This window comes from Salvelinus sp. IW2-2015, unplaced genomic scaffold (genome assembly GCF_002910315.2).
Source record: "Salvelinus sp. IW2-2015 unplaced genomic scaffold, ASM291031v2 Un_scaffold5020, whole genome shotgun sequence".
Taxonomy (NCBI): domain Eukaryota; kingdom Metazoa; phylum Chordata; class Actinopteri; order Salmoniformes; family Salmonidae; genus Salvelinus; species Salvelinus sp. IW2-2015.
In genome coordinates, this window is record NW_019946288.1 from 5079 (window position 1) to 25037 (window position 19959).

The 19959-nt window shown below is 44.3% G+C and overlaps 1 protein-coding gene across 1 annotated transcript; it reads left to right on the forward strand.

Annotated features, from left to right (window-relative positions):
* Positions 1–318: 318 nt before the first annotated feature.
* Positions 319–19478, forward strand: LOC112077883 (leucine-rich repeat flightless-interacting protein 2). Its single transcript, XM_070441862.1, is given in 17 exon segments — positions 319–448; positions 1916–2026; positions 2505–2525; positions 2527–2553; positions 3805–3852; positions 4486–4536; positions 8746–8808; positions 10843–10896; positions 11011–11136; positions 11392–11655; positions 11950–12042; positions 12287–12347; positions 12350–12395; positions 18099–18176; positions 18290–18539; positions 18732–18753; positions 18756–19478. Coding segments are annotated over 17 exon segments (1515 nt in total). The 5' UTR covers positions 319–415; the 3' UTR covers positions 18923–19478.
* The last annotated feature ends 481 nt before the right edge of the window (positions 19479–19959 follow it).

A 19959-nucleotide genomic window follows, 5' to 3' on the forward strand; every position in this document is an offset into this window, starting at 1 on the left:
AGCATTAAAGATGACATGGACATCAAAATGTGGAATCTGATTATTTGAATATGTTTTGAAGGGAATCAGATGTGCTTGGTTGTAGGCTGGGCTGTTGCTAGGGGAAGCAGTGTTGTTATGGTCAGAGTGAGGGTGGGTGTGCCTCACCAGTGTCCAGACAGAAATGCTGGCTCATCCACAGCCTCTCTCAGTAATAAAACTACATAGGAACACTCCCCTCTTGTGGCTGCTGCTGGTCCTGCGTTTTTCAGAATCACTTTTTATTCTTGTGATTGAAGATTGTGGTAGAAGCTGTAAACAGGCGCATATGTTTCTAAAGGCCACTTCAGTGGTGAACTAGAAAGTGAAAGCCGTTCTCGTATGGTTTGGTTGTGGAATAGAGAGACAATCTTAAAGTAGTGGGTTCCTGTCCTGAATGGATTTTCTGTCTGCAGTTTCTCAGTTGAAGGTAAGATAGCCAGTGATTTGTTTAGTATTTTATTTTGGGCCCTGATCTCAGCTTTCACTGAACGACTCGGGACTTATTCATTTTTGTCGATGCAATCATGACCTCTGATAGCTGGTCTGGAAGCTCTATGTCACCAGACCAGATATCAGCTGATGACATTAAAACGTGGTGTGTGTGTGTGTGTGTGTGTGTGTGTGTGTGTGTGTGTGGTGTGTGTGTGTGTGTGTGTGTGTGTGTGTGTGTGTGTGTGTGTGTGTGTGTGTGGTGTGTGTGTGTGTGTGTGTGTGTGAAAAGACTGAAGCGAAGCTAGAAAGACTGAACGGAACTAGAAAGACTAAAGCGAACTAGAAAAGACTGAAGCGGAACTAGAAAAGACTGAAGCTAAACTAGAAAAGACTGAAGCGGAACTGAAAAGACTGAAGCGGAACTAGAAAGACTGAAGCGGAACTAGATAAGATTGAAGCTAAACTAGAAAAGATTGAAGCGGAACTAGAAAAGACTGAAGCTAAACATGAAAAGACTGAAGCGAAACTAGAAAAGACTGATCATACGTACCAATCATTTTTGTTCTATGTTTAGAACAAATAATGATAATATATAATAATAATAATAATATGGGCGGCAGGTAGCCTAGTGGTTAGAGTGTTGGGCCAGTAACCGAAAGGTTGCTGGATCGAATCCCCAAGCTGACGAGGTAAAAATCTGTTGTTCTGCACCTGAACAAGGCAGTTAACCCACTGTTCCCCGGTAGGCCGTCATTGTAAATAAGAATTTGTTCTTAACTGACTTGCTTAGTTAAATATATATATATATTTTTTAACAAATATAATATCATACAGTGTATTAGAATAAGTGGATTACCTGGAACCTATACAGCAATCAGCTCAGAATCGTGTGTGTGTGTGTGTGTGTGTGTTAAGCATGGCTATTGGTCATCATGGTATTCTCTTAAACAATGAAATGAGTGACGAGATCACAGCAGCATTGATAACCAAATGCTAAAGGTTATTGAGGACGGGCAGACTTAAAAGCACTCTGATCTAATTTAACTTCAAAGGCTTGTTTCAAGCTATATTAGCCAGCTMGCTGCATAGTAAACACTAACAGAAAGACAGGAACCAYAGCCTCWACACCAAGCTCCCAGTCCCTCACTCTTAGCTGCTATGGTAACGCTTCCCTCTCATTTGAAACTTAATAATCAACTATTRTTTMATTAACTGTTTCCATGTAAATTATTASTTATTTGATAGTAGCACAGCTCAATGTGTCATCTTTACCTAATGGGCTTACTGAGTTTTATGTTGAACTTTCTGCTCAGCTTGCTTACGCTAACGCTAGCAGTAATGGTAGTCACTGCAGAGATACTGATTAGAGACCATGGAATATTATGTGGTCTGCTTTGATTTGACTGTTATACATACACCCTGTTGAATGCATATTGTCTTTCTCTGTCTGTGTCTTCTTCAGGCTGAGGCGAGACTGGCAGCGAAGCGGGCGGCCAGAGCAGAGGCACGGGAGATACGCATGAAGGAACTGGAGAGACAGCAGAAAGAGGTGACACACACACACCTCTGCACGGTGGTAATATACTTTACCAAAATCCCGTCCTTCCATACTAACAACATGTCCTAACCTACTGTTTCCTATTGTCCTGCCTTCTCTTCTCCGTGGTGTCCTGCTCCTTCTGTCCACCATGTTGTTTTAGATGTATCAAAGCCAGAAGGTAGGCCTCCATTTTGTTTTAGGTGTTCAAAGCCAGAAGGTAGCCTCCTTTCTTCAAATTTTCTCCTTCTCTCTTCCTGTTCACGTTTCACTCCTATTGGCATCTGAATGCTAACTGTCGTTGTCAGATCAAAGATCAATGAATGTATCTTTCAAATCCCTTGACCTAAATCAAATCACTCGCTGTGTATTCTTTTGTCTAACATGTACGATTATTGTGGGTTCAGCACTGTTAAAAACAAGTCGCTTTTATCTCTTTCCATTTCCTTGTCTTTCCTTTCTAATGCTTCCTTCCTCTGGTTTCCTCTTCCTGCCCTCTCCTCTCCGCCCCCAGAAATACTATGGTCTGGACAACCAAATGGGGCCACATTGAGCAGTGGATGGTAGGACGTGTACTGCAGTATAAGATCCCTGCTAGTTTCTGCTAGACTGCTGTGACTGCATGATGACTCTGATAATATAATATACACTGTCTGTTGAAACAGCTTACTGCACACTGGTAATAATATATACTGTCTGTTGAACAGCTTACTGCACACTGGTAATATAATATATACTGTCTATTGAAACAGTTACTGCACACTGGTAATATAATATACACTGTCTGTTGAACAGCTTACTGCACACTGTAATATAATATATACTGTCTATTGAAACAGCTTACTGCACACTGGTAATATAATATACACTGTCTATTGAAACGCTTACTGCACACTGGTATAATATAATATACTGTCTTTGAACGCTTACTGCAAACCCTAGGTATAGTAGTGTTTCACTGTGTACGTGCATTGCCTGCATCGCCTGCATCCAGGAAGTGTTTAGTAAATGTGAGGCATGCACAGTGTTGAACACACACACCCCTGTGTTGTGCAATATATGTGTTTAGTATTCTCTATTTCTATGTCCCATCCTGTGATAATATCAATAGTTGTCCTGGATATAGCTGGACCTAGAAGCTTGGCATGTGTAGGTGCTCTCAGGCAGCACAAGGGCAGCATGTGTAGGTGCTCTCAGGCAGCACAGGGCAGCATGTGTGCTTTTTAAAGGTCTGCGTGAACCCAGGCCAGACAGGGACAGAGTTGATCCTCATTTCACTAGATCCTGTACCGCTACGGGGGTCTCCCATGCCATCTGACAGGGGTTAAACCCTTTTCACGGTACTGGGATCGCCATGACAACCCACCGGGAGGATTAAATCCATGTCACATGACCTAGGAGTTTACAGTAGACCCTCCTCACTCCACCCCCACCTCTCTCTGGGCTTGTCTAACCAGTGGCAGTCTGCCTGCATCAGAGTAGAGAGGCCAGGGAATGCATAAGTAGTGTTCTGTAAATAAACGCATGCAGTGTCATGTCCAGATATGGGTTTGATTCCATTTCAATTTCAGTCAATTGGAGATGTTCTCCATCCAGGTCAACTGACAGGAATGGAAATGGAAATAACCCCAGCCCAGCCCCAGTGTTCCCAAAACCAATCCAGTTTTGCCCCGTGCAGGTTGTGTTTTTGTTTGGTCGTTGTCTATAAAATCCACATCTGGTGGCAGACCCAGAACCACTTCCTTGACCTTTCCTCCTGACCTCTAACCTTTAACCGGGTACTTTCTTTTCCTCTTTCCTTCCGGGCCTTCCAGGAGGAGAGTGAGAAGTACTCCTCCCGTCCTTCACGGAGACACACGTCGGTCTGTATCCTCTCCCTGTCTTCTCTCTACCATTATACGGCCTGACTCCCCCTGTCTTCTCCTCTCTACCGTTATACGGACTGACTCCCCCTGTCTTCTCCTCTCTACCGTTATGCGGCCTGAGTCCCCGTCTTCTCCTCTCTACCGTTATACAGCCTGACTCCCCCATCTCCCCTCTCTACCGTTATATAGCCTGACTCCCCCTGTCTTCACCTCTCTACCGTTATACAGCCTGACTCCCCTGTCTTCTCCTCTCTACCGTTATACGGCCTGCCTGACTCCCCCTGTCTTCACCTCTCTACCGTTATACAGCCTGACTCCCCCATCTCCCCTCTCTCTACCGTTATACGGCCTGTCTGACAAACATGTGCTTTCTTTTCTGTATGTTATTGTGTATATAAGTAATGATTCCGGAACGCTCTGAGGTAGAGGCTGCCTCTATACACAGCTCTAGGATCAGCTCATCCTCTCCAAATCCAAAGCAGAACTGGGTTAGGATTCAAATGGGAACTTTTAGGTCAGTGTCTAGGGGCAGCTTCAATCCACTGCTACAGCTCAACAACCCACAATGATACACCTTGTGCATTGATTGATTGTTGTGTGTTTGTGTTTATGTGTCCCTTTCCCTCCCAGATCTCAGACGATGAGGAACGGATGTCTGTGGGGAGCCGAGGAAGCCTTAGGGTTAGTATAYACCATAGAGATCCTATTAAATGACTAGTTCTATGATATCTACTTCCTGCTTCTCTAACATCTCCTAGTATAAGGCCTACTGTRTATAGGACAGACTAAGAGCTCCATTCAATCTGTATCGCTGCAGTAAAGGCAAYGTTCCCACGTTAGCGRAGACTGCWTTCACCGTAAGCGCTGCGTATGTYGGCTCAATGGGAAATCACCTCTACATTTCCATCACGCAATCTGTAACGCTTCAGCTATCCAGGCTGAATAGGGCCCTGACATAACACACAGCTCATTGAACTCCCACCGGTCATATTTGACATCAAGWWTGTCAGCAATGAGACGGTTGTAAAAGTCTCTTCCTCCATGTGTCATGATGTCTCAGAGATACTACACACGACTGAGGTAACATTCCGGTACATGTCTCCGGTATCAGAGTTGGAATGTGGCCTTTGAAACATGGTTTAACCGTTGCAAAAGTCTGGGCGATTTTCTCTCTACCTTTTTAAAGGAACTCCTCCATGCCTCGTCCCAATATGGCGATGGGACCCCGCCTGATGTGGGAACGCCACCTGTCGTGTGAAAAACACCTCTATTTAAATCTGAGGTGATGATGATGGAATCACTGACGGTGAAGGTGTTCTATTAAAAAGGGGTTTTGAAGACACACAAGGTTCACACACTGAGAGTTGAGGCATTATCAAACAAGCAAGACTACATGGTTATAAGCTAGGCTAGTAGGACTAAGTTAACACTRGTACACAGACAGTTGTTATGGTAATGAAACGGTAGACTTTTGGCCGGGAAGGCATGCATGCGCTTGAAATGGCTCATAACCCAACTAGTTATCAGCACACCCCAGACAGTGAACGTGGTTTAACAGGACGGTCTGGTTGTCCACTGTATTGTCACCGCACTTCCCTTGTCATAATAACTGTCACTAATGAATGTCTGAAATGCCTCTAGACATAACAACATGCCTTTTTGTTTTGGTCTCTTGTCAAAGGAGTTGACATATTTTATCTCTCTCTGTTGGGTTCATTTTCCAGAGGAATCATTTCTCTATTCTTATTTTGTTTCTCTCTCTTTCACTCTCCCCTCATCTCTGTGTCTCTCTCTCTCTCTCTGTGTGTGTTGTGGCGTTGTAGAGAAACTTCTCATCTGATCTGTACTGCAGCTCCAACAGTCTCCCCTCCCTCAGACATCAAAATTCCACTCAAAATGGCCGGGTCTGTCCCCACTCATTTATTCCTCTCTCCTTCACGTCTCATCCCTCTTTCCATTTCCCAATGCTGCTCCACCTTTTGCCATTTCCCTTTTCCCCTCCTTACTTCCCTACCCACTCAATCTCTCCCTCCTTCCCTACCCACTCAACCTCTCCTTTCCTTCTTCCCTACCCTCTCACCCTCTCCTTTCCTTCTTCCCTACCCTCTCACCCTCTCCTTTCCTCCTTCCCTACCCACTCACTCACCCTCTCCCTCCTTCCCTTCCCTACCCACTCACCCTCTCCTTTCCTCCTTCCCTACCCACTCAACCTCTCCCTTCTTCCCTACCCACTCACCCCCTCCTTCCCTACCCACTCAACTTCTCCCTCCTTCCCTACCCACTCAACCTCACCCTCCTGTTGGTTTCTTAGAATGACAGAATAGGAGATTCTCAAAACGTAGAGCTTTTTCCAGTTGTACATACTAGATAGAATCACTGTTGTTTATCACTTACAGTAGAATGTTGGATTGTTTCCCTCTCTGTCCATCTTCAGCCCTCCATGCTCTTTATTGATGGCCCACGCACCCAGAGTCACAGGGTTGGTTCCTCTTTCCTATGACCTCTGACCCTTCACCACCTGTTTAGACAGTAGATAGATAGATCTGTGATGTGTCATTGCTAGTTTCATTATAAGGCATGTGAGAATGGTTTGGCAGAGGGGCTAGATGTTATCAAGACCCACATACAGTCCTGGCCCTAAAAGTTACATTTCCAAAACACTTTGATGTGTTAAGGAGAACGTGAGACAGTAAGCTGAGTTGCAGAAGTACAGTGGTGTCTTCAAGGTGGCATGCTATAAGACTGGCCCTTTTCCTGCATGATTACTGAGATGGATGTGTATGTGTGCGTGCGTGAGGTRTAGTCTGATCCAGTGTGTATGTGTTTGTGAGGTGAAGTCTGATGCAGTGTGTATGTGTTTGTGTATGTGTTTGTGAGGTGAAGTCTGATGCAGTGTGTATGTGTTTGTGTATGTGTTTGTGAGGTGAAGTCTGATGCAGTGTGTGTGTGTGTTTGTGTGTGTGTGATTGTGAGTTGAAGTCTGATCCAGAGTGTGTATGTATGCGTGTGTGTGTGCGTGAGGTGAAGTCTGATGCTGTGTGTGTGTGTGTGTTTGTGTGTGTGTTTGTGAGGTGAAGCCTGATGCAGTGTGTGTGTGTCTCTCTCCTATCTACAGGGCTCTGTGTGTGACGAGGCTGTGCAGAGTAGCACACGGCGCTTTAGTGGCTCCATCTCTCGCGGTGTAAGAAGCGCTGACGCCCCCTCTCTTACCCTGAGGGAGGTTGCTTGGCATGCCCCCTGTGGCAACATGGGACTGCATAGTCCAGCGGTGGTCAACCCTCCTCCTGGAGAGATACGAGCTACTGGGTATGCAGGCTTTTGTTCCAGCCCTGCTCTAACATGATTCAGCTAATCAACACCCAGATGAGCAGCTGATTAGTAGAACCATTTGTATTGGAGCAGGTCTGGAGCAAAAGCCTACACATCCAATAGGTTTCTGGGAAGACAGTTGGCCAGCCCTGGCCATAGTCTGTCTGCATGACAGTGTTGTCAGTCTCTACTTCTATCAGGGTCAGTGGTGTCTTCTGTTTTTATCAGACTCACCAAACAAGGACTCCTTCTTTAACTCGTTGTATTCCGCTAATTCCCACCCTGTCTTGTGTGTTGATGACTTTTGGAAACACAGTGCAAAGTCCTAGTGAGACTGTGTGGGGTTTTCAAGTGTGTCTAGAATTGTGGTTGTTGTGACGGTTTTCAAATCAAAAGGGAGGCTTGAATAGACAGCATGCATGGAATGTATCACTGTGTTACCCTGATGAGGGGGCCTTGCTTGGCATGCCCCATGTGCCAACGTGGAATTGCATTGTGGGGTCGACCCACCCTCCTCTGGGTGTGCAGGCTTTTATTCCAGCCCTGCTTGAACACACCTGATTCTCTCCAGTAGGAGGGTTGGCCACCCCAGGAGAAGTCTGCATGACAGTGTCGTCACCCCACTACTTCTTTCTATTGGGGTTTCTTGTCTTTCCCACCTGTGGATTTCAGACTTCCAGAAGAAGGAATCCATGTTTTCAGTTAGCTGTATTCAACCAATAACCATCCTGAATTATCTTACAGTGCGTCTTGTGTGTCGATGACCTTTGCAAACACTGTGTCAAGTCACAGTTTGATTGTGACTTTGTTGCGTGGGGTTTGCAGTATGTCTACAATGGTGGAGTCTAGAGTGGAGCATACGCATGGAATTGTATGTGTCTGGGTTTTTGATGTGTGGGAGGGTTGTCTTTGGTCTAACAGGGCCTGGTTGACTTGTCTATCAATGTATTCCCTTGTCTCTCCAGCTCTGTCTGTCCCTGCTTCCGCTCTGTCTGTCCCTGCTTCCGATCTGTCTGTCCCTGCTTCCGATCTGTCTGTCCCTGCTTCCGATCTGTCTGTCCCTGCTTCCGCTCTGTCTGTCCCTGCTTCCGCTCTGTCTGTCCCTGCTTCCGCTCTGTCTGTCCCTGCTTCCGCTCTGTCTGTCCTGCTCCGATCTGTCTGTCCTGCTCCGCTCTGTCTGTCCCTGCTTCCGCTCTGTCTGTCCCGCCTTCGCTCTGTTCTGTTCCCTGCTTCCGCTCTGTCTGTCCCTGCTTCCGCTCTGTCTGTCCCTGCTTCCGCTCTGTCTGTCCCTGCTTCCGCTTGTCCTGTCCTGCTTCCGCTCTGTTGTCCCTGCTTCCGCTCTGTCTGTCCTGCTTTCCGCTCTGTCTGTCCTGCTTCAGCTGTCTGTCCCTGCTTCCCTCTGTCTGTCCCTGCTTCCGCTCTGTCTGTCCCTGCTTCAGCTCTGTCTGTCCTGCTTCAGCTGTCTGTCCTGCTTGCAGCTGTCTGTCCCTGCTTGCTGACTGACAAACTCTGTGACTAACGTCTCTCTCTCTTTTTCATTTCTTCTCTTTTCCTATTTTATCCATCTTCTTTTTGTGCCAGCCTTCAGACTACAGTGGTTTTCTGGGCTCCAACTCTCGGGCCTCGTCCAGGGCCAGCTCTGCCGTGCCAGCCCAGTGGTGAGCTCTCTTCATTGGTCCACTCCCTCTAACCCGCAGCCTTCTTTAGGCCTAGTCCTTACATCCCTTTCTCTCTTCTCTATTCTGTTAAATGATGCCCACTTATTATCATCCCAATGAAGAGTGTATTGTCCAGAGAACTGAACTCTATGGTCTGTCCTGTGTGTCCTCTGCCCCAAGGGATGCTCATAGACAGCTGACAGTGCTCAGGTTCCTTATGCCCTTGGTGGACATTACAAAGACTGCAGCTTTGGTACAAGCAAAGAATATATGGTCCCGACCTGGCCAATGTGAGGTGGGCCTCTGTGTGGACGCATTGGTGTGTGGGTGACACTGACAACTAACATGCAGCCTGGACTGGAGTGGATATGATATGACTAACTCTGTAGTCCTCAGTGATATGATATGACTAACTCTGTAGTGTCCAGTGATATGATAGGACTAACTCTGTAGTGCCAGTGATATGATATAACTGTAGTGTCCAGTGAATATGATTGACTAACTCTGTAGTGTCCAGTGGATATGATATGACTAACTCTGTAGTGTCCAGTGATATGATATGATTAACTCTGTAGTGTCCAGTGATATGATTAACTGTAGTGTCCAGTGGATATGATAGATTAACTATGTAGTGTCCAGTGGATATGATAAGATTAACTATGTAGTGTCAGTGATATGATAGATTAACTGTAGTGTCAGTGGATATGATATGATTAACTCTGTAGTGTCCAGTGGATAATGATACGATTAACTCTGTAGTGTCCAGTGGATATGATAAGATTAACTATGTAGTGTCCAGTGGATATGATATGACTAACTCTGTAGTGTCCAGTGGATATGATATGATTAACTCTGTAGTGTCCAGTGGATATGATATGATTAACTCTGTAGTGTCAGTGGATATGATATGATTAACTCTGTAGTGTCCAGTGGATATGAATATTACTAACTCTGTAGTTCCAGTGGATAATGATATGATTAACTCTGTAGTGTCCAGTGGATATGATAAGATTAACTATGTAGTGTCCAGTGGATAGATAATTATTAACTCTGTAGTCTCAGTGGATATGATAAGATAACTCTGTAGTGTCCAGTGGATATGATATGATTAACTCTGTAGTGTCCAGTAGATATGAATGTAAATGTAATGATTAACTCGGTAGTGTCCAGTAGATATGATAAGATTAACTCTGTAGTGTCCAGTGGATATGATATTATTAACTCTGTAGTGTCCAGTGGGACATAATTTAATTATGTAGTCTCCAGTGAACATGATTTGATTAACTCTGTAGTGTCCAGTGAACATGATGTGATTAACTCTGTAGTGTCCAGTGGATATGATATGACTAACGCTGTAGTGTCCAGTGATATGATATATTAACTCTGTAGTGTCCAGTGGATATGATAAGATTAACTCTGTAGTGTCCAGTAGATATGAATGTAAATGTAATGATTAACTCTGTAGTGTCCAGTAGATATGATAAGATTAACTCTGTAGTGTCCAGTGGATATGATATTATTAACTCTGTAGTGCCAGTGGATATGATATTATTAACTCTGTAGTGTCCAGTGGATAGGACTAACTCTGTAGTGTCTAGTGGATAGGACTAATTTAATTATGTAGTCTCCAGTGAACATGATTTGATTAACTCTGTAGTGTCCAGTGAACATGATGTGATTAACTCTGTAGTGTCCAGTGGATATGATATGACTAACGCTGTAGTGCCAGTGATATGATATGATTAACTCTGTAGTGTGCAGGGGATATGATAAGATTAACTCTGTAGTGTCCAGTGGATATGATATGACTAACTCTGTCTGTAGTGTCCAGTGGTTCCGTGGTTCAGAATCAGATGGGGATCCAGAGAGGGTTAATGACTCTAAAGATGTTTGTTGTGATGCAGTGTGTGGATATACAGAGACGGATACAGTATGGGCAGGGCCTCGATTTATGGTGTGTCAATCAACTAAATTAGTGACATTGTAAATATGTGTATCTCCTCTCCTGAGAGTAACCAAGTTGTTTTTCCCTCTACAGGTGGAGGAGAGATCAGACAGGGACTTCCTGGAAAAGGTACGGGTCACACGCCTGATCTGAAACTCTAGCTTTTAATGTATTAAAGATGAAGTAGGGAATATGTCTGTTGTGAAACAGCCTTCAAGACKGCCCTGTCCTGTTTCCTCCCAGGGTTCCAGGACTGCCTCTACCCTCTCAGCAGCCACTCTAGCATCGCTGGGCGGGCCCTCCTCTCGCAGAGGCAGCTGTGACACCTCTATCTCAGTAGAGACAGAGGCCTCCATTCGAGAGATAAAGGTAGGACCATAGAGATACTTCTATGAGAAGGACCATACAGTATATCTGAGAAAGAGATGTTCCATGGTCTACAGTCCATGTTTTTAGAATTATTTTGTTGACTCCAGAAACACGATTATTACAGTAAGTATTCCACGGTTGAAGACGAACAACGTCTGCGTAGTTGTTGTTGAGATACTAACTGCTTAACTGTTTYGCTTTGTTTCTCCCCTGACCTCTCACCCCTCCACTGTCCTCCATTCTGTCTCTCAACAGGACTCCCTGGTGGAGTCTGAGGAGAAGTACCGTAAGGCCATGGTGTCCAACGCCCAGCTACACAACGAGAAGTCCAACCTCATGTACCAGGTGGACACGCTGAAGGACTCGCTCATTGAGCTGGAGGAGCAGCTGTACGAGTCTAAACGAGAGTACAACGACAAGGCCAAGGAGTTTGAGAGGGAGAGGCACGCCCACAGTGTTCTGCAGCGCCAGTTTAACGAGATGAGAGAGACGCTGAAACAGAGTGAAGAACTGCTAACCGTGAGTACTCAGGTCATCGCAAAGACTTCCTGCTAACAACAATACGGTAACAAAAACAGTACTTCCACTCAGAACATAACACTAACATAGATCTAACTTAGGTCTCTTCCTAAACTTACTGTAGTCTCTTTTCCTGCTGCATACTCTCTGCATGCTGATTGTCCCTCCCTTTTCCTCTGTCCCTTCTTCTCCTCCATCTTGCTTTTGTCCCGTGGCCAGGAGGTGGGCCAGCTCCGTCTCAAACGGGACAGCTGTGTTAGGGCTGTCTCTTATACACATCTAGATGTGTATAAGAGACAGGGCCAGCTCCGTCTCAAACGGGACAGCTGTGTTAGGGAGATCTCCGACCTGCAGGAGACCCTCGGATGGAAGGAGAAAAAGATTGGGGTACGCTCGGAATAGAGGGTGAACCCCAAACTGTTAGCCGCATCAATGCTCCAGGAAGTTCTACAGAAAACGCTTCCATTCCTGTCAGCTACTCAAGTTTAACGCTCCAAACTAACCAAGACATTTCCACTGTATCTCTTTTTCCCTCAATGCTTCTCTCTTCCTTTACTGTGTTTATCCTTCCCTTCTTTACCCACTCTTCCTCCTCCTCCTCCCCCTGCTGCTGCTGCTTGGTATGGCTCAGGCCTTAGAGAGGCAGAGGGAATTCTCAGACGCCGGCGTGCGGGATGAGCGGGATAAGCTCAGGATCAGGTGGTCCACCTCAAAGACACTCTGAAGTACAGCACCTTGAAGTACTGCTGAGTGAAGGTTTCCTCATCATGACTTCAAAGAGGGCCTCCATGTCCATGTCAGCAAACACTAGAACAATAGGAAGTTCTAATGGGAAAAAATACTTTCTGAAAGACTATTCAGATTTATTTTGCTCGTTCTCTCCCAAATCAGAAAATGGGATAGTGCTTGTCACCTGAAGTAACCACCAATGGGGATGCAGGACAGATGATTGACGGGCCTCTCAGTGCAGACTCTACCTCCCGATTGGCTCAGGAGTCCCAGCCATATCTGCGGGGAGAGCATGCTTGGTAAGAAAATAACCCACCGGTGCAATTGCTCATATCTGATCTCTGCTTTATTTACCACCATCCTACTCAAATCATGTTGAATGATATTGTGCAGTCCTGTTTTTAATTTCACTTTCTTCTGTCATTCGGATGAATCACCGCTAGAAATGTCAGGGTTATGTTTGTGTTGCATGATGGGATACAAAACGAGGATGGTTGGCTTTCTTTTCTTTTTTCTGATGTCATTGTTTTGCAGTATTGTCCTCCGTGGGATTATCATCATAATGTTAATAATCCTGTTGAGTCAGTTGCTGATTCTGCATTCTAATTCAGCCGGGATCAAGGCCTTGATTGTATTCTCTACAAATGGCTCCAATAATTCCCTCCAGCAATCATTGAATTTCCGTGCTTGCACTCTCAGACGCTGAAGAATGAGCTGTGTTTGGCCCTCCAATCTATTCCCTGTGATCTTCCAGGCGAAGCACCAGAGATGCAGTTGGACCATGGTGAGGTGGGGACACCAGGGGGAAGCAGACTTCTACATGAGGCTGACAACTACTCACAATGACCAGGAGAGGGCACTACTGCAGATAGACTCTTCTGACAAGTTGAACCAAGACAAGTTGAATGACAGCCTGCAGCAACAAACAGACACTGAAGCAGAGCAGTCCAAGTACTGTGACCAAGAGACCCAGGTGGATGTTGCTGCACCTGAAGAAGCCATTTTCGTGCATTTTTGTGACAAGAGACTCGGTTGAATATGAAGTAGAGAAACCCCAATACTGCGACACAGAAACCCTGGTGGAACCTGCTGAACTTGAGGGAGCCATTTTTGTTCAAAAGGAAAATACAGATGGTAGCGGTGACAATGGAGATGGGGTGAATCAAAGAGGATTTGAACCAGAATCTCTGGAACAGGCAGGAATGAGGAAAACAGTGGAGAAAGTAACAAGGAAGCTGTACAGTAAGCGGTGGCACTGACGGACAATGTGAGGAAAACACAAACCTGAGAATGGACGGGAAAACACAGAGCTTCTCACAGCTATGTCTACTGACTTTGAAGAACAGGACATCTCTGGCCCAACTCTCTGTGTTGAGACAGAGGCCCCTCTTAGTCAAATCCAAAGTGAATCTCAAAGTGACCTGCAAGGAGAGAAACACCCAGAAGTATGATCCTGGGACTAAAGATCAAGTCATTCCAGAAAACTCAAGGATCACGGAATCTGAGATGATTAAAATGATTCTGAGGATTTCTGTATGTCTAGGGAGGCAAAGACCAGCCCAAAATCACATCTCTCAGGGTCATTAACAAAACAGAAACAATAGGGATGAAGATGAAGAATAAACCAGGGCATCAGCAGAGACTGGCCAAGTAACATCTACTGGAACATCTGCTATCTCATCTACAGTCTCTATTGAACTGTTTATCTCTGAATGTCCTGACGAGGTTGGAATCAAGACAGATCAGCTCATAATAAACACCTTAAGTGAATTTGAGAAAGATGGACAGAATTCTCTAGAACTCAGCAACATAAGAATGATCATTTCAGTACAGAAAGCTCTGTGGAACTGTGCCAAAGATCACAGACTCTGACGGACAGAAATTATCTGAGAGGCTGAAGAGCTGGAGTCGGTTCAGTGGAGAGCAAGCCAGATCAGATTTGCAGGAATCTCTATGTGCATGAAGGAAGATGAACCAAATACTAAAGAGCTTCAGGCAAAGGAGCCCCCATCCACTATCTCTTACAAAACGGTAACACCTATCATAACAGAGGAGGGAAGACTAAACTAGACGAACAGGTGATCCCTGATTTACCAGAGAGGCTAGAGACCAGCTTAGAAATGACCTTACCAGGAGTCTCAAGTGTATCAGAAGATGGATGTAGCAGAATCAAGGGAGAAACAAGGATGTACCTGTAAATGTACATGTAAACTATCCGAGAGTGATCAAGTACTGACGGAAAACTCACTGGATGTAGCTATAACTCAGAGGATCAGCGACTCTAATGGAGAGGTTATCTTGGACAGGACAGAGGAGGTAGAGCCCAGCCCAGACAGGATCAGTCAGAACACCCAGTTTGTGTAGAGAGAGAAGAATGGTGCATCTGAGGAGAACATCTATGAGGAGAATCTCCAGCAGCGGACCATTCAGGAGACAACAGACAGAACAGGGGAGGCTTCAACAAGTTCACCAGCAGGGGAGACAATGAGTTAAACGATGGGGCCACTGATATATAGACAGTTGTGAAGAAGCCGTTCTACTTGTGAAAAAGGAGGAAACTATCTACCGTAGAAGAAGAGCACATCAGCTCGTCACCCGGACCCTCGGCACTTGGCCAAGAGATACAGCCATTACCCGAGGCGGTGGAGGAGGAGAGAGAGAGCGCCCCCAGTGGAAGAAGCCCAGAAACAGGAGAGAGGTGTAAGAAAGGAAACTAAAGGCAATAGAAAGGGCAAGGCAAAGATCCTTGCAAAGTAAACATAGTTGATGATCACTGTACTCTCAAAGTGTTATTTGATGGTAATAGACTACTGACTGGGTTTGCAGTCAGTCTCTGTGGGTTTCTTTTTTTACTCAAAGGAATTACATGTTTTATTTAATGACTTATTTAGTGCCTTGAATAAATGAACCATGTTGAAGAGCGATTGGTTTTGTTTTATTTTGCACTATTGCATACCCTCACTGATTCTGGGTTCCATAAACCTCACCAAGCTTCCTTATGCACAGGGGACAGGATTATATTACACAACAACAATTCTGTATTGTCATGTGTCAGGTTTTTACATGCAACATACTAGATAAACAATTACATGATTAAATAGGTAATAGTGGGAGAATATATCAATCCCATGACATGTATCTCCACTCATTTGTATGTGTCAGCTGTTTTAAACTACTTTTCATCCATACTCACAGTCCCTCCAACATACTTACAGTATTTCAGTGGTAAGCAACTTGTCCCATATTCTCAGGTTTTCAATGACTGCAGATTGTATCAGTGGGGTGAAATGTTTATAATTGCAATGAATTAAATATATACTGTCTATTTATAAGTCCCAGTCAAAAGTTTGGACACACCTACTCATTCCAGGGTTTTTCTTTTCTTTTTTACATTTTCTACATTGTAGAATAATAGTGAAGACATCACAACTATGAAATAACACATATGGAACCATGTAGTAAAAAAGTGTTAAACAAATTAAAATATTGTTTATATATGAGATTCTTCAAAGTAGCCACTCTTTGAATTGATGACACTTTGCACATTTGCATCTTCACAGCGTCAAGTATCACCTGTAATGCATTTAAATGAACAGGTGTGCCTGTTAAAAGTTCATTTGTGAATTTCTCCTTCTTAATGCGTTTGAGCCAATCAGTTGTGTTGTGACAAGGTTGGGTGGGTACAGAAGATAGCCAAATAGTTAAAGACCAAGTCCATATTATGGCAAGAACAGCTCAAATAAGCAAAGAGAAACGACAGTCCATCTTACCAAGACATGAAGGTCAGTCAATCCGGAAAATTTCAAGAACGTTTACATTTCTTCAAGGTGCAGTCACAAAAACCATCAAGCACTATGATGAAACTGGCTCTCATGAGGACCGCCACAGGAAAGGAAGACCCAGAGTTACCTCTTGCAGGTTAAAAATATTAAAAATGTTACCTTTATTTAACTAGGCAAGTCAGTTATGAACAAATTCTTAATTTCAATGACAGCCTAGGAACAGTGGGTTAAATGCCCTGTTCAGGGGCAGAATGACAGATTTTTACCTTGTCAGCTCAGGGATTTGATTTTGCAACCTTTCAGTTACAAGTCCAACACTCTAACCACTAGGCTACTGCCACCCCAGAGAATAAGTTCATTAGAGTTACCAGCCTCAGAAATTGCAGCCCAAATAGATGCTTTCCAGATTCAAGTAACAGACACATCTCAACATCAACTTGTTCAGAGGAAGACTGCGTGAATCAGGCCTTCATGGTTGAATTGCTGCAAATAAACCACTACTAAAGGACACCAATAATAAGAAGAGACTTGCTTGGCAAGAAACACTAGCAATGGACATTAGACTGGTGGAAATCTGTCCTTTGGTCTGATGAGTCCAAATTGCGTTTTTTTTTTTGGTTCCAACCGCAGTGTCTTTGTGAGACACAGAGTAGGTGAATGGATGATCTCCGTATATGTGGTTCCCACCATGAAGCATGGAAGAGGGGTGTGATGGTGCTTTGCTGGTGACACTGTCAGTGAATATTTATAATTAAAGGCACACTTAACCAGCATGGCGACCACAGCATTCTGCAGTGATATGCAATCCCATCTGTTTGCACTTAGTGGGACTATCATTTGTTTTCAACAGGACAATGACCCATCACAACCTCCAGGCTGTGTAAGGGCTATTTTACCAAGGAGAGTGATGGAGTGCGCATCCGATGACCTGGCCCCACAATCACCCGACCTCAAACCCAATTAAATGGTTTGGGATGAGTTGACCGCAGTGAAAGAAAAAGCAGCAACAAGTGCCCAGCATATGTGGGAACTCCTTCAAGGCTGTTGGAAAAGCATTCCTCATGAAGCTGGTTGAGAGAATACCAAGAGTGTGCAAAGCTCTCATCAAGGCAAAGGGTGGCTACTTTGAAGAATCTAAAATCTAAATATATTTTGATTTGTTTAACACTTTTTTCTTACTACATGATCCATATGTGTTATTTCATAGTTTTGATGTCTTCACTATTATTCTACAATGTAGAAAATAGTAAAAATAATAAGAAAAAACCCTTGAATGAGTAGGTGTGTCCAACTTTTGACTGGTACTTGTATATATTACAAAAAAATCTGGTAATTAAGTACAATGTGTGTGTATCTATTAAAAAAATAATACAGATTAGAAACTAAAAAACAAGCTAGTTAATTGAACGTGTGGTAATTTTGACGTACAAAACTACTCTATTACTGACCTCGACTACTCAAACCACCTATACTAACCAACTGTTAGGTTCATGTGTTGATTCAAAGTCAGCTGTCTGTTTGTATTGCAGAAGTCAGACTGAGGAAATAGTTGATGAGAGGGAGATTTAGCTATCAGGTGAAGAGGCTGAAGTCTCAGCTGGAGGGGAAACAGGAAACGCACAGAGGGTTTGAGTCCTGAGAGGACGGATTGAGAACGGCATGGCCCACACTCGACTTCAAACACTACTTACTAGACAGTAGTTTATGTCCTGATTGTATGTGCAACGTCAGACAAGTATACACTGTTTAGTACGAATGTAGCATCGATCGAAGGTCATGTTCTCAAGTCTAGAGGGCCGGGGCGACGGCTGACGGAGCCCGTCTGCCCTACGCAATGTCACACTTCTGTACCATCGAGTAAGTAGCATGTGAGTGTAGTATACATTATGAAACCTATACAACATCCTTCATTCTTTATTTCTTCTTCTACAGGGATGCCAACCGGCAAATCAGTGACACTCAAGTTTAAACGGTGAAATCAGAACAGGAAGTCACAGCCCTGGAACAGATGTAAGGACCGTTTTAGTTTCCTAGACAGAGGAAGACCTGTATGACTATATCCATGAAACACCTGACCAATCCCGTTCCTCATGGTAATACGTGAGATAATAACAGTATCTTGTACAGTCTGGTTGGAGACTATTGACCATTTGCTCCACTAGGAGCTCCATGGATATGTCCCGTAAGTCATGTGTTCAGTCTAGTATGAGGCATATCACATTTCATCTATCAATCCATTTATTCACCCCCTCATTTCTCTCTTGGCCAGATCATCCGGTTGGAGGGTCAGTGACTCGTTACAAGTCGGCCTCTGAGAGCGCAGAGAAAGTAGAGGACGAGCTCAAAGTGGAGAAACGCAAGCTACAGAGAGAGGTAGGCTACTATAATGTCAGGTTTACAAAACAACCAAACAACAAAGAATCACAGAACCCACAAGTTCATTGGGTCATATCTAGTATGTCAACCCCACATTTTTTTGCCTCAAGTCTACGCCAGGTATACGTTGTTGCCTTTAGGTTGCTTCTCCCCTCTCAAACTCTAAACTTTTTCTCTCCATTTCTCTAGCTGAGGTCTGCCCTGGACAGGATTGTGAGCTGGAGGCCAGTAACAGCCACCTGGCCAAGCGCCTGGAGAAGATGAAGGCTAATCGGAGCGCCCTATTGGCCAGCAGTGGATGTACTTATTGGTTGGTCATGGCTATTTGCATCTCTGACCTCCCTATGACTTTGAACTTTGATCTATCAGGCATTGTATAAACACACACCAGAAAATTCAACCAAGCGAGGACTTGCGGAGAAAAGCTTCAATGAAACATATCCACAATATTGTAATCCCAGATTCATTCAGTGTTGTGCCCCATCTGTACAGTATATACAGTGATTCACCAAGAGACACAGAGGGAAACGTGTTACTGACCCTGGGAAACACTCCTCACGACTGTGACCGAGGGTGGACTCCTCAACTAATTGTGAAGGGGGGAATTTCCTGCACAAACGGACAGCAAAGAGGACCTATCCTCCTCCAATAGCTCTTAAGAGGACCTATCCTCCTATAGCTCTTACGTTCGCCCTGTGCCATGATTACCCCTAAAGCATTTCTTCCCAATCATTAATCTCTCTCGTTCTCTGTAAGACGTGCACTATCTCTCTGTGCTACTTGGGGTCACTGTCTGCTCCAGCAAGTTTATCCATCCCAGAGGAAAGAAAGACTAAAAAGGAGTGTGTTTCATGTATAATCTTCAATTTAATGTCCATATATTTGAAGTGAAAATGCACTCTGCCCTCCTGTCCCCCAAGCCAAAGTCTGATGTTAATGTGTAAGTGATGTTTATTTTTTATGTTGTATATAGTGTGTGTCTCATAGTATATGTCAAGTACATCAGATGGGTGGAATACACGTGGCACAATATTAACTAAGCAATAAGCCCGAGGAGGTGTGGTATATGGCAACATACCACGGCTAAGAGCTATTTGTTGGCCATATATCACAAACCCCAAGGTGCCTTATTGCTATATTAAACGGGTTACCAACTATTTGAGTAGTAAAATATTTTTTTTGTCATAACCGTGGTATACAACGGCTGTCAGCCAATCAGCTTCCAGGGCTCGAACCACCAGTTTATAATCAGGATTATCCTATTCATTCTCATTGTTTGTGCCACGTGATGAAAATTATACTGGTACTGAGGAAAAAATTCACCAGCTTTTTAACGTCTGAAATACTATGTCCTCCCTGAGCAATTTAAACGAGTCATTGGGAACGACAATCAGTTGAATATGTACTTCTACTGCAC